This window comes from Oncorhynchus mykiss, chromosome 11 (genome assembly GCF_057628025.1).
Source record: "Oncorhynchus mykiss isolate SJ-2025 chromosome 11, ASM5762802v1, whole genome shotgun sequence".
In the NCBI taxonomy this organism is placed as follows: Eukaryota; Metazoa; Chordata; class Actinopteri; order Salmoniformes; family Salmonidae; genus Oncorhynchus; species Oncorhynchus mykiss.
Window position 1 is genome coordinate 11,362,288 of NC_143032.1, and position 14,328 is coordinate 11,376,615.

Consider the following 14,328-nt stretch of genomic DNA (forward strand, 5'->3'; position numbering starts at 1 on the left):
GAACTAATGAAAAGACATGGGAAAGGCACGAGGGTAACAGAGTCAATACATTTAGGAGACATGAAGCAACACTGTCTGCCATTATAAAACATAATCCTAACTATCTGTGTATCTAAGAGAGCTATAAATAAGTGTTAAGAGGCGCTAGAAGGAGAAAGAGAGATCTAAAAAGGAAATGATATTGTATGACACACTGATAGCATTTCCACAAAGGGTGTTTTGTTTTGACCACGGTTGTGGTTATAAATAGACTCATTTATAACCGTCTTGATGTATGCTTGGTGTAAGAGGATACAGTAGCTTCGTGACAAGAACAAATTGATCCCACGATAAAAGCCAATGACAGTATGGCAGTCAAACACCACTGTTTGAAGGTGATTGAGGTAATTTATGTGGTAGTCGATCGATTGAATAACACCATTCAGGGTCAAGGTTTGTGTGGTGGGCGGCATGGGCCTCCATCCTTGCGCCCTCTGCGCAATCACAAGGTTAGTTTTCGCCCAGGCCGGAGCGCACAAGTGACAGGAGCAGCTGAAGGGGGTGGAGGGATGTGGTTGGTGCTGGGGGGGGGGGGGTGGGGTGGGGGGGGGGGGGGGTGACTTAGTCAGTGTGGCTGGGGTCGGGTGGTGCTATCCAGTCAGTGTGGGCTGGAGTTGATTTCAGCCCCCTGCTCCCTCCCCTCTTGTCAGCACACATTTCTCAAATCAGTCCCCTTGACAAACACACGTCTTTACTGCTCTGCGACACTCCGCAACACTTGGCCAGCACTTCCAGGGTGGATATCCAGCAGCATTTTACATCCGACACACACTAAGTGAGAATGTACACAGTTCCTCTGTTGACTGTCGACCGTTCCAGCACTGACCAAAGCTGCTTGTCTGTCGCTCTCCACCCTATCGGTTTAGGATGTTTTGTGGCTAGTGCTTCTGGGTAATGCTCGTTAGCATCTTGTTGTCTTGACATTGGTATTCCTGCTGAAGGAGCACCAATGGGACACAAGCAGTCCAAGGAAGAGGAGATGAAGAGGCAGGCGAGGAAGAGTGCCGGCCGTGAGGACAGCTTGACGTCGGCAGAGCGGATCCGAAACCACGCGTACAAACAGTGGGGCTACAGCATACTGAGCCTGGCCCGCCGCGGCCTCAAGGAACCCCCCAAGGAACTGTGGGAGCTGACGGAGCTCGAGAAGCTCAACCTGTCGTTGAACTGCCTGAGGGCTCTGCCCCCCGCCCTCAGCATCCTCAGCAACCTGGTGGTCCTCAACCTGTGGGGGAACCAGCTGACCAGCCTGCCCCCAGAGATCGGCCAGCTCAGACACCTCCGCGTCCTGTTCTGCTACCGCAACCAACTGACCGAGGTTCCAGAAGAGCTGGGCAACTGCACCAGGCTGGAGGTCCTCAGCCTGGCCAACAACGAGATATCTGGCCTCCCTGCCTCCTGCGCCAACCTGACCTGCCTGAGGAAGCTCAATCTCAGCCACAACAAAATTGTTCACATCCCCGGCTGCGTCTACACCATGAAGAGACTGGTATTCCTCCACCTGGCCTGCAACAGGCTGGAGTGCATCGCCGAGAGCATCGCGGCACTGGTGGAGCTCAAGATCCTCATCGTGGAGGGGAACGAGATCCACTCGCTGCCCAAGATGATCTGCTGCCTGACGCGGCTGGAGCTGCTCAACGTGGACTTCAACGACATCCAGAACGTGCCCCAGGAGATGCACCAGCTCAGCAGGCTGGAGAAGCTGGCCTACCACCCTCTGGATAAGGGACTCCACATCATGCAGAACCCCTTGCAGAAGCAAATCAAAGAGGTGCTGGAAGGAGGCCTCATCGCCCTCTTTAATTATCTGAAATCTAATTAAGACTCCTCCACAGAATTTCTTCTGGGGACCCATTGTTGTTCTCCACGAGGAGGATGCGATTTTGGAGTGATCCTCAACATGCACGAGAAAAGTATGAGAAAAAGCTAAGATTGTTGTTTTTTCATTTACAATACATAACAAGATGATGCAACTGTGATTTTGTAAAAAATAATTAGGCTACTAACTGAATGACAGTAGTCATGATGCTTATGTAGAGTTGTACCTAACAACTCTATTTGTGTTTAACATAATTGAGACACGTCTGTCATTATAAACGTCTAAAAGCAATGCTCAGTGGGGCTAAACACATTGCATTGAAATAGACTTGGACTGTTGGGAGGAAATCATCTAATGTATAGCAAAGCTCTGCGGTCAGGATCCTCACATTCTGTACCAGAGGTGATCTAGAGAAGAGGCCATGTTTCAGGGGGAGCCTTGGCATGTCTCTAACACGAGATGACCTCCGACCTCTCATTCAATTACAACCTCTCTTAGTCTTGGAGCAGGTCGTCGGGATCAAGATCAGGAGGCTTCCATTACATCAACAGAAAGTGCAGCCTTGAGACCAGCCGTGTTTGCTGCTGTAGTTATCTACCCAACTCCTTTAAAGAACAACAAGCAAATTCTGTTGCCAGTCTCCAACGATCACATGCTATAATGCACACAGTCAATGGACCTACAGTCTTAATCATGCCTATTTGGGTTGGAATAGCATTTAAGTTTGTTTGCCACACATGCTGAATGTAGTACCTCATTGCACCTGAATGTAGCATTTTAAAAAAAAAAGGGGTTATGTGTACATGTCAGCTGGTGTTGTTTATTCTGCCTTACTGTAAAGTTGCCCATTTTAATTATGTCATCTTATTATGCAGGATTACCTATTGCTGTGTTAGTTTGAGGGGCAAATGCGCTCATTACAATTTTATTGACCTGTTCTTAAGTCAGTATAAACTGAGGTCTAAATAAATATTAGATATTTATCCCCCCAAAAAACTATGCCTCAAATTTTTCCTGTGAACTCGTAACTCTTACAGAACACAACGATTAAATCAGTCAAGATTCTGTGTGATTGGTGGTTCATGTCACAGTTCATTGTCCAGGTCAAAGGTCATGAGAAACAAGACCTGCGGGTATCAGAATAGGATTCTGCTCTGAAATATTCTGTATCATAGACATTTCAGACATTTATGCAAAATCCTGCAAGCATGTGTGTGTTTTTAGAAAATTCCTATCAACGTTACATAAGCCTCAAAAGATCCACAGTCCACTTTGTATGTAGCTGTTATGTCTGTTTCAGAGACATTCAACCTGTATGATGTCACAGCATCTCAGACGATCCAATTAAGGCAGCACACAGTGTGTTTGTCACGAGTAGCGTTGCAGGCTATATTACTGGGAACGTTCAGAGTTTACCAGTAAACTACCAGAAATGTTATGTCTTTCACGGATTTGATGTAATCTCTCTAAAAGACATCTAGTGGCCCTTTTGAGTCCTTCAGATTATCACAGGTATCTAATCATCTCTGGGCCTCTCGCTGGCCTTATCACATGTCAAATATATGAAATAATTAAATAAGATGATTATTAAATAAAAATAGAATGACAAAGCAGTGAAACATTATCCTGAATATAAACTTATATAAACATTAACTTAGTGAATACCATTGGTTTAATATGAGGGTTTCAGCATTAAATATTATTTATATATTTTTTGCACACTTTTATTTATTTTACGATGTCAATATGTATTTGTTGTCAATGTTTTGGTGTCAAACTAGTGGCAGTTGTGAAAAAAGTCAATAGTTGGAAGAGTTGCAGAGGTAATTGAAAAGAATGCCGTTGTTGATTTAGCTTTTTTCATTAATTAGGCTATTTTCTCTTAAACCATATGGCCTGTCTACTAGAAACTAATGGACAATATGGACACAGATATAAAAAATCTCTACTATTTCTGAATTTTTTGTTTTGTTTTGTTATTCAAGTATAAATGACCAAAGTTACGATAGATTGCAATAGATTTTCTGTTAATTATCAAAACTACTGAAGATTTCGGTAACTTTGGTGAACTAATAAATGATAACTTGTGCGACACGCACATTAAGATGTATGATTCATAATGAATACGTACTTTGGGCGTTAAAGTGAGCCAACCTGGTGTGGTTGTAAATTGTCAATGCAATTTAGGTATGGACATGAGTAAAGATGTTCTATCACTTGAACGATAACTCTATAACACTAATCAACATATTAAAAGCTAATCTCCATCGAGCATTAGTAAATAATCAAATTTTCACTCTGATAGAAAAAAAAGTAGACATTTTTATGTTGTCCTCCAAAGTAGAAATGTTAACGCTATCCACCACCACTCAAACACTGAGTTCTAGCAGTCCTTCTGGCTGGTAAATTACACTTTGCCAACTAAAGCTTGTTCTGTCCGCTGTAAACGAGACCCAAACCCCTCAATTACCATATACACACATATCTGCCAAAACAGGGAAGTCGTCAGGTTGGGGTAATGAGTGATTGATGAGCATTGTGTACTGCCAGGACCTACATGAGTGTGGTCTCCTGTTGGAAAGGCCTGGATCTGTGTGTTTTTTTTTACAGTAAGAAAACACACACACACACACACACACACACACACACATACACACACACACACACACACACACACACACACACACACACACACACACACACACACACACACACACACAGCTACCTTTACTGCAGACTAGACTTGGCAGACTTCTCTATCTCTCTCTCTCTCTCTCTCTCTCTCTCTCTCTCTCTCTCTCTCTCACACACACACACACACACACACACAGATACTTTTAGAGCAGACTATATTTGGCAGACTCTCTCTCTCTCTCTCTCTCTCTCTCTCTTTCTCTCTCTCTCTCTCTCTCTCTCTCACACACACACACACACACACAGATACTTTTAGAGCAGACTATATTTGGCAGACTCTCTCTCTCTCTCTCACACACACACTGAGCTACCTTTACAGCAGACTATACTTGGCAGACTCTCTCTCACCCAGTTAAAAACAAACAGACACCCAGGGTTTGGCCAACGAATGACATGGAAGAAACACCTTTCACTGGTAACTATTGGTCTGGAAGCAGAAAGGTGTATGTGCGTGTTATTGAGGACAAGAGTGGAAATAAGCGGAGGTATGTATGTATGTATGTATGTATGTACAGTGGGGCGAACAAGTATTTGATACACTGCCGATTTTGCAGGTTTTCCTACTTACAAAGCATGTAGAGGTCTGTAATTTTTATCATAGGTACACTTCAATTGTGAGAGACGGAATCTAAAACAAAAATCCAGAAAATCACATTGTATGATTTTTAAGTAATTCGATTTCATTTTATTGCATGACATAAGAATTTGATCACCTACCAACCAGTAAGAATTCCGGCTCTCACAGACCTGTTAGTTTTTCTTTAAGAAGCCCTCCTGTTCTCCACTCATTACCTGTATTAATTAACTGCACCTGTTTGAACTCGTTACCTGTATAAAAGACACCTGTCCACACAATCAATCAAACAGACTCCAACCTCTCCACAATGGCCAAGACCAGAGAGCTGTGTAAGGACATCAGGGTTAAATTGTAGACCTGCACAAGGCTGGGATGGGCTACAGGACAATAGGCAAGCATCTTGGTGAGAAGGCAACAACTGTCGGTGCAATTATTAGAAAATGGAAGAAGTTCAAGATGATGGTCAATCACCCTTGGTCTGGGGCTCCATGCAAGATCTCACCTCGTGGGGCATCAATGATCATGAGGAAGGTGATGGATCAGCCCAGAACTACATGGCAGGACCTGGTCAATGACCTGAAGAAAGCTGGGACCACAGTATCAAAGAAAACCATTAGTAACACACTACGCCGTCATGGATTAAAATCCTGCAGCGCACGCAAGGTCCCCCTGCTCAAGCCAGCGCATGTCCAGGCCCGTCGGAAGTTTGCCAATGACCATCTGGATGATCCATAGGAGGAATGGGAGAAGGTCATGTGGTCTGATGAGACAAAAATATAACATTTTGGTCTAAACTGCACTCGCCGTGTTTGAAGGAAGAAGAAGGATGAGTACAACCCCAAGAACAACATCCCTACTGTGAAGCATGGAGGTGGAAACATCATTCTTTGGGGATTATTTATGTATTTATTATTTACCTTTATTTAACCAGGTAGGCAAGTTGAGAACAAGTTCTCATTTACAATTGGGACCTGGCCAAGACAAAGCAAAGCAGTTCGACAGATACAACGACACAGAGTTACACATGGAGTAAAACAAACATACAGTCAATAATAGAGTATAAACAAGTCTATATACAATGTGAGCAAATGAGGTGAGAAGGGAGGTAAAGGCAAAAAAGGCCATGGTGGCAAGGTAAATACAATATAGCAAGTAAAACACTGGAATGGTAGTTTTGCAATGGAAGAATGTGCAAAGTAGAAATAAAAATAATGGGGTGCAAAGGAGCAAAATAAATAAATAAATTAAATACAGTTGGGAAAGAGGTAGTTGTTTGGGCTAAATTATAGGTGGGCTATGTACAGGTGCAGTAATCTATGAGCTGCTCTGACAGTTGGTGCTTAAAGCTAGTGAGGGAGATAAGTGTTTCCAGTTTCAGAGATTTTTGTAGTTCGTTCCAGTCATTGGCAGCAGAGAACTGGAAAAAGAAATAATTGGTTTTGGGGGTGACTAGAGAGATATACCTGCTGGAGCGTGTGCTACAGGTGGGAGATGCTATGGTGACCAGCGAGCTAAGATAAGGGGGGACTTTACCTAGCAGGGTCTTGTAGATGACATGGAGCCAGTGGGTTTGGCGACGAGTATGAAGCGAGGGCCAGCCAACGAGAGCGTACAGGTCGCAATGGTGGGTAGTATATGGGGCTTTGGTGACAAAACGGATTGCACTGTGATAGACTGCATCCAATTTGTTGAGTAGGGTATTGGAGGCTATTTTGTAAATGACATCGCCAAAGTCGAGGATTGGTAGGATGGTCAGTTTTACAAGGGTATGTTTGGCAGCATGAGTGAAGGATGCTTTGTTGCGAAATAGGAAGCCAATTCTAGATTTAACTTTGGATTGGAGATGTTTGATATGGGTCTGGAAGGAGAGTTTACAGTCTAACCAGACACCTAAGTATTTGTAGTTGTCCACGTATTCTAAGTCAGAGCCGTCGGGATGCTTTTCTGCAAAGGGGACAGGACGACTGCACCGTATTGAGGGGAGGATGGATGGGGCCATTTATCACGAAATCTTGGCCAACAACCTCCTTCCCTCAGTAAGAGCATTGAAGATGGGTCGTGGCTGGGTCTTCCAGCATGACAACGACCCAAAACACACAGCCAGGGCAACTAAGGAGTGGCTCCGTAAGAAGCATCTCAAGGTCCTGGAGTGGCCTAGCCAGTCTCCAGACCTAAACCCAATACAAAATCTTTGGAGGGAGCTGAAAGTCCGTATTGCCCAGCGAAATCCCCGAAACCTGAATGATCTGGAGAAGGTCTGTATGGAGGAGTGGGCCAAAATCCCTGCTGCAGTGTGTGCAAACCTGGTCAAGAACTGCAGGAAACGTATGATCTCTGTAATTGCAAACAAAGGTTTCTGTACCAGATATTGTCATGTTCTAACCTTTATTTACTTTGTTTTGTATTTATTGAGTATGGTCAGGGCGTGAGTTGGGTGGGCAGTCTATGTTTATTTTTCTATGATTTGGGGATTTGTATGTTTTGGCCTAGTATGGTTCTCAATCAGAGGCTTGTGTCATTAGTTGTCTCTGATTGAGATTCATACTTAGGTAGCCTGGGTTGCACTGTTCGCTTGTGGGTGATTGTCTATGCTAGTTGCTTGTGTCAACACAAGTCTCATTTGTAGCTTCACGGTCGTTATTGGTTTATTGTTTTTGTATGCAGTGTTCAGTACTTTCTTTAATTAAATATTCACTATGAACACATAGCATGCCGCATTTTGGTCCTCTGATCCTTCTCGCCTCTCCTCTTCAGATGAAGACGAGGAAGACCGTGACAGATATTAAGTTCTGCTTTTCTGATATATCAAATACTTATGTCATGCAATAAAATACGAATTAATTACTTAAATATCATACAATGTGATTTTCTGGATTTTTCTTTTAGAGTCCGTCTCTCACAGTTGAAGTGTACCTATGATAAAAATTACAGACCTCAAATACTTGTTCTCCCCACTGTATGTATGTGTGTCTGTGTGTGTGTGTGAGCATGTGTTAATCCAAGCCAGATTAAACTGAGCAGGTGTTGTGTCTGTGTTGTTTTGTTGCTGGGAACGACACCTTCATCAGTCTCAAAATAAAATGTTATTTGTCACATACACATGGTTAGCAGATGTTAATGTGAGTGTAGCGAAATGCTTGTGCTTCTAGTTTTGACAGTGCAGTAATATCTAACAAGTAATCGTACAATTCCCCAACTACCTACTACACACAAATCTAAAGGGGTGAATGACAATATGTACATGTAAGTACAGGGGGGCAAAAAAGTATTTGGTCAGCCACCAATTGTGCAAATTCTCCCACTTAAAAAGATGAGAGAGGCCTGTCATTTTAATCATAGGTACACTTCAACTATGACAGACAAAATTAGAAAAAAAAATAATAAATCACATTGTAGGATTTTTAATGAATTTATTTGCAAATTATGGTGGAAAATAAGTATTTGGTCAATAACAAAAGTTTATCTCAATAATTTATTATATACCCTTTGTTGGCAATGACAGAGGTCAAACGTTTTCTTTAAGTAAAGGTTTTCACACACTGTTGCTGTGATGTTTTGGGGCTGTTGCTGGGCAACACGGACTTTCAACTCCCTCCAAAGATTTTCTATGGAGTTGAGATCTGGAGACTGGCTAGGCCACTCCAGGACCTTGAAATGCTTCTTACGAAGCCACTCCTTCGTTGCCCGGGCGGTGTGTTTGGGATCATTGTCATGCTGAAAGATCCAGCCACGTTTCATCTTCAATGCCCTTGCTGATGGAAGGAGGTTTTCACTCAAAATCTCACGATCATGGCCCCATTCATACTTTCATTTACCATTTACCATTTACATTCTCCCAATCTTCTTCTGGATCATCCAAATGCTCTCTAGCAAACTTCAGACGGGCCTGGACATGTACTGGCTTAAGCAGGGGGACACGTCTGGCACTGCATGATTTGAGTCCCTGGCAGCGTAGTGTGTTACTGATGGTAGGCTTTGTTACTTTGGTCCCAGCTCTCTGCAGGTCATTCACTAGGTCCCCCCGTGTGGTTCTTGAATTTTTGCTCATCGTTCTTGTGATCATTTTGACCCCACGGGGTGAGATCTTGCGTGGAGCCCCAGATCGAGGGAGATTATCAGTGGTCTTGTATGTCTTCCATTTCCTAATAATTGCTCCCACAGTTGATTTCTTCAAACCAAGCTGCTTACCTATTGCAGATTTAGTCTTCCCAGCCTGGTACAGGTCTACAATTTTGTTTCTGGTGTCCTTTGACATCTCTTTGGTCTTGGCCATAGTGGAGTTTGTAGTGTGACTGTTTGAGGTTGTGGACAGGTGTCTTTTATACTGATAACAAGTTCAAACAGGTGCCATTAATACAGGTAACGAGTGAAGGACAGAGGAGCCTCTTAAAGAAGAAGTTACAGGTCTGTGAGAGCCAGAAATCTTGCTTGTTTGTAGGTGACCAAATACTTATTTTCCACCATAATTTGCAAATAAATTCATAATAAAATACTACAATGTGATTTTCTGGATTTCTTTTTTCTCATTTTGTCTGTCATAGTTGAAGTGTACCTATGATGAAAATTACAGGCCTCTCTCATCTTTTTAAGTGGGAGAACTTGCACAATTGGTGGCTGACCAAATACTTTTTTGCCCCACTGTATATGGATGAGCGATTACCGAGCGGCATAGGCAAGGTGCAATAGATGGAATAAAATACAGTAAATACATGAGATGAGTAATGCATATATGTAAACATTATTAAAGTGGCATTGTTAAAGTGACCAGTGATCCATTTATTAAAGTGGCCAGTCTGATGGCCTTGAGATAGAAGCTGTTTTTCAATCTCTTGGTCCAAGCTTTGATGCACCTGTACTGACCTCGCCTTCTGGATGATAGTGGTGTGAATAGGCAGTGGCTTGGGTGGTCGATGTCCTTGATGATATTTTTGGCCTTGCTGTGACATCGAGTGTTGTAGGTGTCATAGAGGGCATGTAGTTTGCCCCCTGTGATGCATTGCAGTTGAGGGCGTTGCATTTGCCATACCAGGCTGTGATACAGCCTGACAGAATGCTCTCGATTGTGCTTCTGTAAAAGTTTGTCAGGGACACATTTCTTCAGCCTCCTGAGGTTAAAGAGGTGCTGTTGCGCCTTCTTCACCACACTGTCTGTCTGAGTGGACCATTTCAGCTTGTCTGTGATGTGTACGCCGAGGAACTTAAAAATGTCCACCTTCTCCACTGCTGTCCCTTTGATGTGGATAGGGGTGTGCTCCGCTCCCTCTGCTGTTTCCTGAAGTCCACGATCATCTCCTTTGTTTTGTTGACGTTGAGTGAGATGTTGTTTTCCTGACACCACACTCCGAGTGCCCTCACCTCCTCCCTGTAGTCTCGTCGTTGATGGTAATCAAGCCCACTACTGTTGTGTCGTCTGCAAACTTGATGATTGAGTTGGAGGCATGCATGGCCATGCAGTCGTGCGTGATCAGGGAGTACAGGAGGGGGCTGAGCATGCACCCTTGTGGGGCCCCAGTGTTGAGGGTCAGTGAAGTGGAGATGTTGTTTCCTACCTTCACCACCTGGGTGGCGGCCCGTCAGACAGTCCAGGACCCAATTGCACAGGGTGGGATTGAGACCCAGGGAGACCCAGGCCTCCAGCTTGATGATGAGTTTTGGGGGTACTATGGTTTTGAATGCTGAGCTGTAGTCAATTAATATCAATCTTACATAGGTATTCCTTTTGTCCTGATGGGATAGGGCAGTGTGCAGTGTGATGGCGATTGCGTCGTCTGTGGACCTGTTGGGGCAGTATGCAAACTGAAGTGGGTCTAGGGTGGCCGGTAAGGTGGAGGTGACATGATCCTTGATTAGTCTCTCAAAGCACTTCATGATGACAGAAGTGAGTGCTACGGGGCAGTAGTCATTTAGTTCAGTTATCTTTGCCTTCTTGGGTACAGAAACAATGGTAGCCATCTTGAAGGATGTGGGGACAGTAGACTGGGATAGGGAGTGATTGAATATGTCCGTAAACACCCCAGCCAGCTGGTCTGTGCATGTGCAGGGGTCTTGCACGGGTTAACACGTTTAAATCTTTTACTCACATCGGCCACGGAGAAGGAGGGGGGGGGGGGAATCCTTGTTAGCGGGCCACGACGGTGGCACTGTATTATCCTCAAAGCAGGTAAAGAAGGTGTTTAGTTTGTCTGGAAGTGAGACGTCGGTGTCCGTTACATGGATGGATTTGTTTTTGTAGTCCGTGATTTCCTGTAGACCCTGCCACATACATCTCATGTCTGAGCCGTTGAATTGCGACTCCACCTTCTTCCTGTACTGGCATTTTGCTTGTTTGATTGCCTTGCGTTGGGAATAACTACACTGTTTATATTCAGACATATTCCCAGACACCTTTCCATGGTTAAATGTGGTGGATCGCGCTTTCAGATTTGCGCAAATTCCGCCATCCACGGTTTCTGGTTAGGGTAGGTTTTAATAGTCACAGTGGGTACAACATCTCCAATTCACTTCTTTATAAACACACTCACAGAGTCAGCGTATTGGTCGATGTTGTTTTCAGAGGCTAACCGGAACATATTCCTGTCCACGTGATCAAAACAATCTTGAAGCGTGGCTTCCGATTGGTCGGACCAGCGTTGAATGGTTCTCGTTACTGGTACATCCTGTTTGAGTTTCTGCCTATAAGACGGAAGGAGCCAGATGCCGTCGTGGTCAGATTTGCCGAAGGGAGGGCGGGGGAGGGCTTTGTATGCATCACAGAAGTTAGAGTAGCAGTGGTTGAGGGTACTGCGCATGCGCGTAGCCCAATCAATATGCTAGTAGAATTTAGGTAGCCTCGTTCTCAAATTTGCTTTGTTTAAATCACCAGCTACAATAAATGCAGCCTCGGGATGTATTATTTCCAGTTTGCAAATAGTCTAGTGAAGTTCCTTTATGGCCGTCTTGGTGTCTGCTTGAGGGGGAATGTACACAGCTGTGACTGTAACTGACGAGACTTCTCTTGGTAGGTAAAATGGCAGGCATTTGATTGTAAGGAATTCTAGATCGGGTAAGCAGAAGGACTTGAGTTCCTGTATGTTGTTATGATTACACCATGAGTTGTTAATCATAAAGCATACACCCCCGCCCTTCCGCTTCCCAGAGAGGTGTTTATCTCTGTCAGCACAATGCATGGAGAAGCCAGGTGGCTGGACCGATTCCGAAAACATATCCCAAGAGAGCCATGCTTCTGTGATGTCTCTCTGGAAAGAAACCTTTGCTTGAATTTCATCTACCTTGTTGTCATGAGACTGGACATTAGCTAGTAGTATATTCGGGAGCGGTGGGCGATGTGCACGTCTACCAAGCCTGGCCTAGTGGCTGCTTCGTCTGCCCCTTCTGCGGCGTTGTTATTTTGGGTCGACTACTGGAATTAGATCCATTGTCCTGGGTGGTGGTCCGAACAGAGGATCCGCTTCGGGAAAGTCGTATTCCTGGTCATAATGTTGGTAAGTTGACATCGCTTTTATATCCAATAGTTCTTCCCGGCTGTATGTATTAACACTTCAGATTTTCTGGGGTAACAATGTAAGAAATAATACATTAAAAAAAAACGAAATACTGCATAGTTTCTTAGAACTCGAAGCGAGGAGACCATCTCTGACGGCGCCATCTAGCTGGATATTATTCCCTAAAGCTTTCCACCTATTCCTCCTTTCCCCTCGAATCCCCTGCCAGTCTTTTGTCAACAATATCTTGCTGGATAATTTGTAACCCTCACTACATTTGTTGTCATTGTCACACATACTGCTACAGTGTCATCCATTGTAGACAAGTCCAAACACATCCACCACTGTACTGCACTGGATGACTTCATCTTAATGCCATGCGAGGTGTTGGTTGAAACTCTCAACTCCTTTCTGACTCCTCCTCTGCCCACTAAAGAAAGGCAAAACGTGAATTTGACATTTACAGTGTGTTTTACAAGCCCGGACAAATTCCATGCCCTCCCAATCCTCTCCTTCTCCTCCTCTCTCCCTCTCCTCCTCTTCTCCTTCTCCTCTCTCCTTCTCCCCCTCCCTCTCTTCCTCTCCTAAGGCCTCGTTTCCTCGTCTCTTTCTCTACTCCTCCTCTTCCCCTATCTTCCTCAGGCCTGGTGTCTTCCGCCTCCTCTCTCCTCCTCCTTTCTCCGCTCCTCCTCCTCTTTCTCAGTCTCCTCCTACTCCTCTCACTCCCCTCCCCCTCTCCTCCTCCTCTCTCCCTCTCCTCTTCTCTCTCCCTGTCTCTCTCATCCTCCTCTCCCTCTCTCTCCCCCTCTCTCCCTCTCCTGCTTACTCCCTCTCCTCCTCCTTCTCCTCTCTCTCATCCTTCTCCTCTCTCCCTTTCTTGCTTCTCCTCCTCCTCGTGTCCTCCAGCCCCTGAGAGAAGAATGAAGAGGTTCCATTGTGTTCCTGTTCTTATCTAGGGGCCTTACAGAAGGTTATACAGACAGTTCCATCCCATTCTGCGTGATTGCAACACACTCAAGTCGTCCTTATAGTTCAGTGCCCTTTGTCCTGCTCCCTCTTTGGTAGCCTGCACCTGGGAACCAGGTTTTCTCCTGGGATGTGGTTTGTATTGTTTCCGGGAAGACGGGTGGGGTTGAGGGGTGAGAGCGGGGGGAGCAGGGGGGCAATTATCTATGTTCTCTCCCTGAAGAGAGAAGAGAGAAATAAAAAGATTATCCTGGCTTGTTCTCTTCCCTCCCTCTCTCTTGATTCACTATATCTTTCTCTCCTTCCCTCCCTCTCTCTTTATTCACTATCTCGTTCTCTGTCTCTTGTTCCCTCTGATTAAACCACTTTATCTTGGTCAGGTCTGTGGTCCGTTGTCCTGAAGGAGCAGATCTGGTTACCTCTTCTCTCCTCCTTCTTTCGCTATCTCTTTTACTCTCTTTCTTCCGGTTCATTCCATGCTTTGCCTCCAGTTCCAAAGCCATGCCAGCACCCATTTGTTATTGCGTTTAGGACTAATAGAAGTCTGCTATGCAGTAAAGAGACTGCATGCTTCAGTAACTTCATGTCTGGTTTGGGTAATCAAAACCGCATAACATACAGCTGCAACACACACTGTTAATAATATCATTCGTTTAACTAAGAGTTCCTGGACACGGAATCTCAGAAAGTTTTTATTTTGAGACAATTTCAAATCGTAGGAAGCATATTTTATGTCTTGTAATCACAAAAACATT

General features: G+C 44.4%; 1 protein-coding gene across 1 annotated transcript; it reads left to right on the forward strand.

Moving 5' to 3' along the window:
• The first annotated feature begins 621 nt into the window (after nt 1–621).
• lrrc30a (leucine rich repeat containing 30a) lies at nt 622–2,851 on the forward strand. Its single transcript, XM_021620153.3, has one exon. The coding sequence runs from the start codon at nt 989–991 to the stop codon at nt 1,856–1,858; it is 870 nt and encodes a 289-aa protein (XP_021475828.1). The 5' UTR covers nt 622–988; the 3' UTR covers nt 1,859–2,851.
• The last annotated feature ends 11,477 nt before the right edge of the window (nt 2,852–14,328 follow it).

Coding starts and splice junctions, on each gene's coding strand:
- lrrc30a (XM_021620153.3), top strand. CDS start 989: ATGGGACACAAGCAGTCCAAGGAAGAGGAGATGAAGAGGCAGGCGAGG.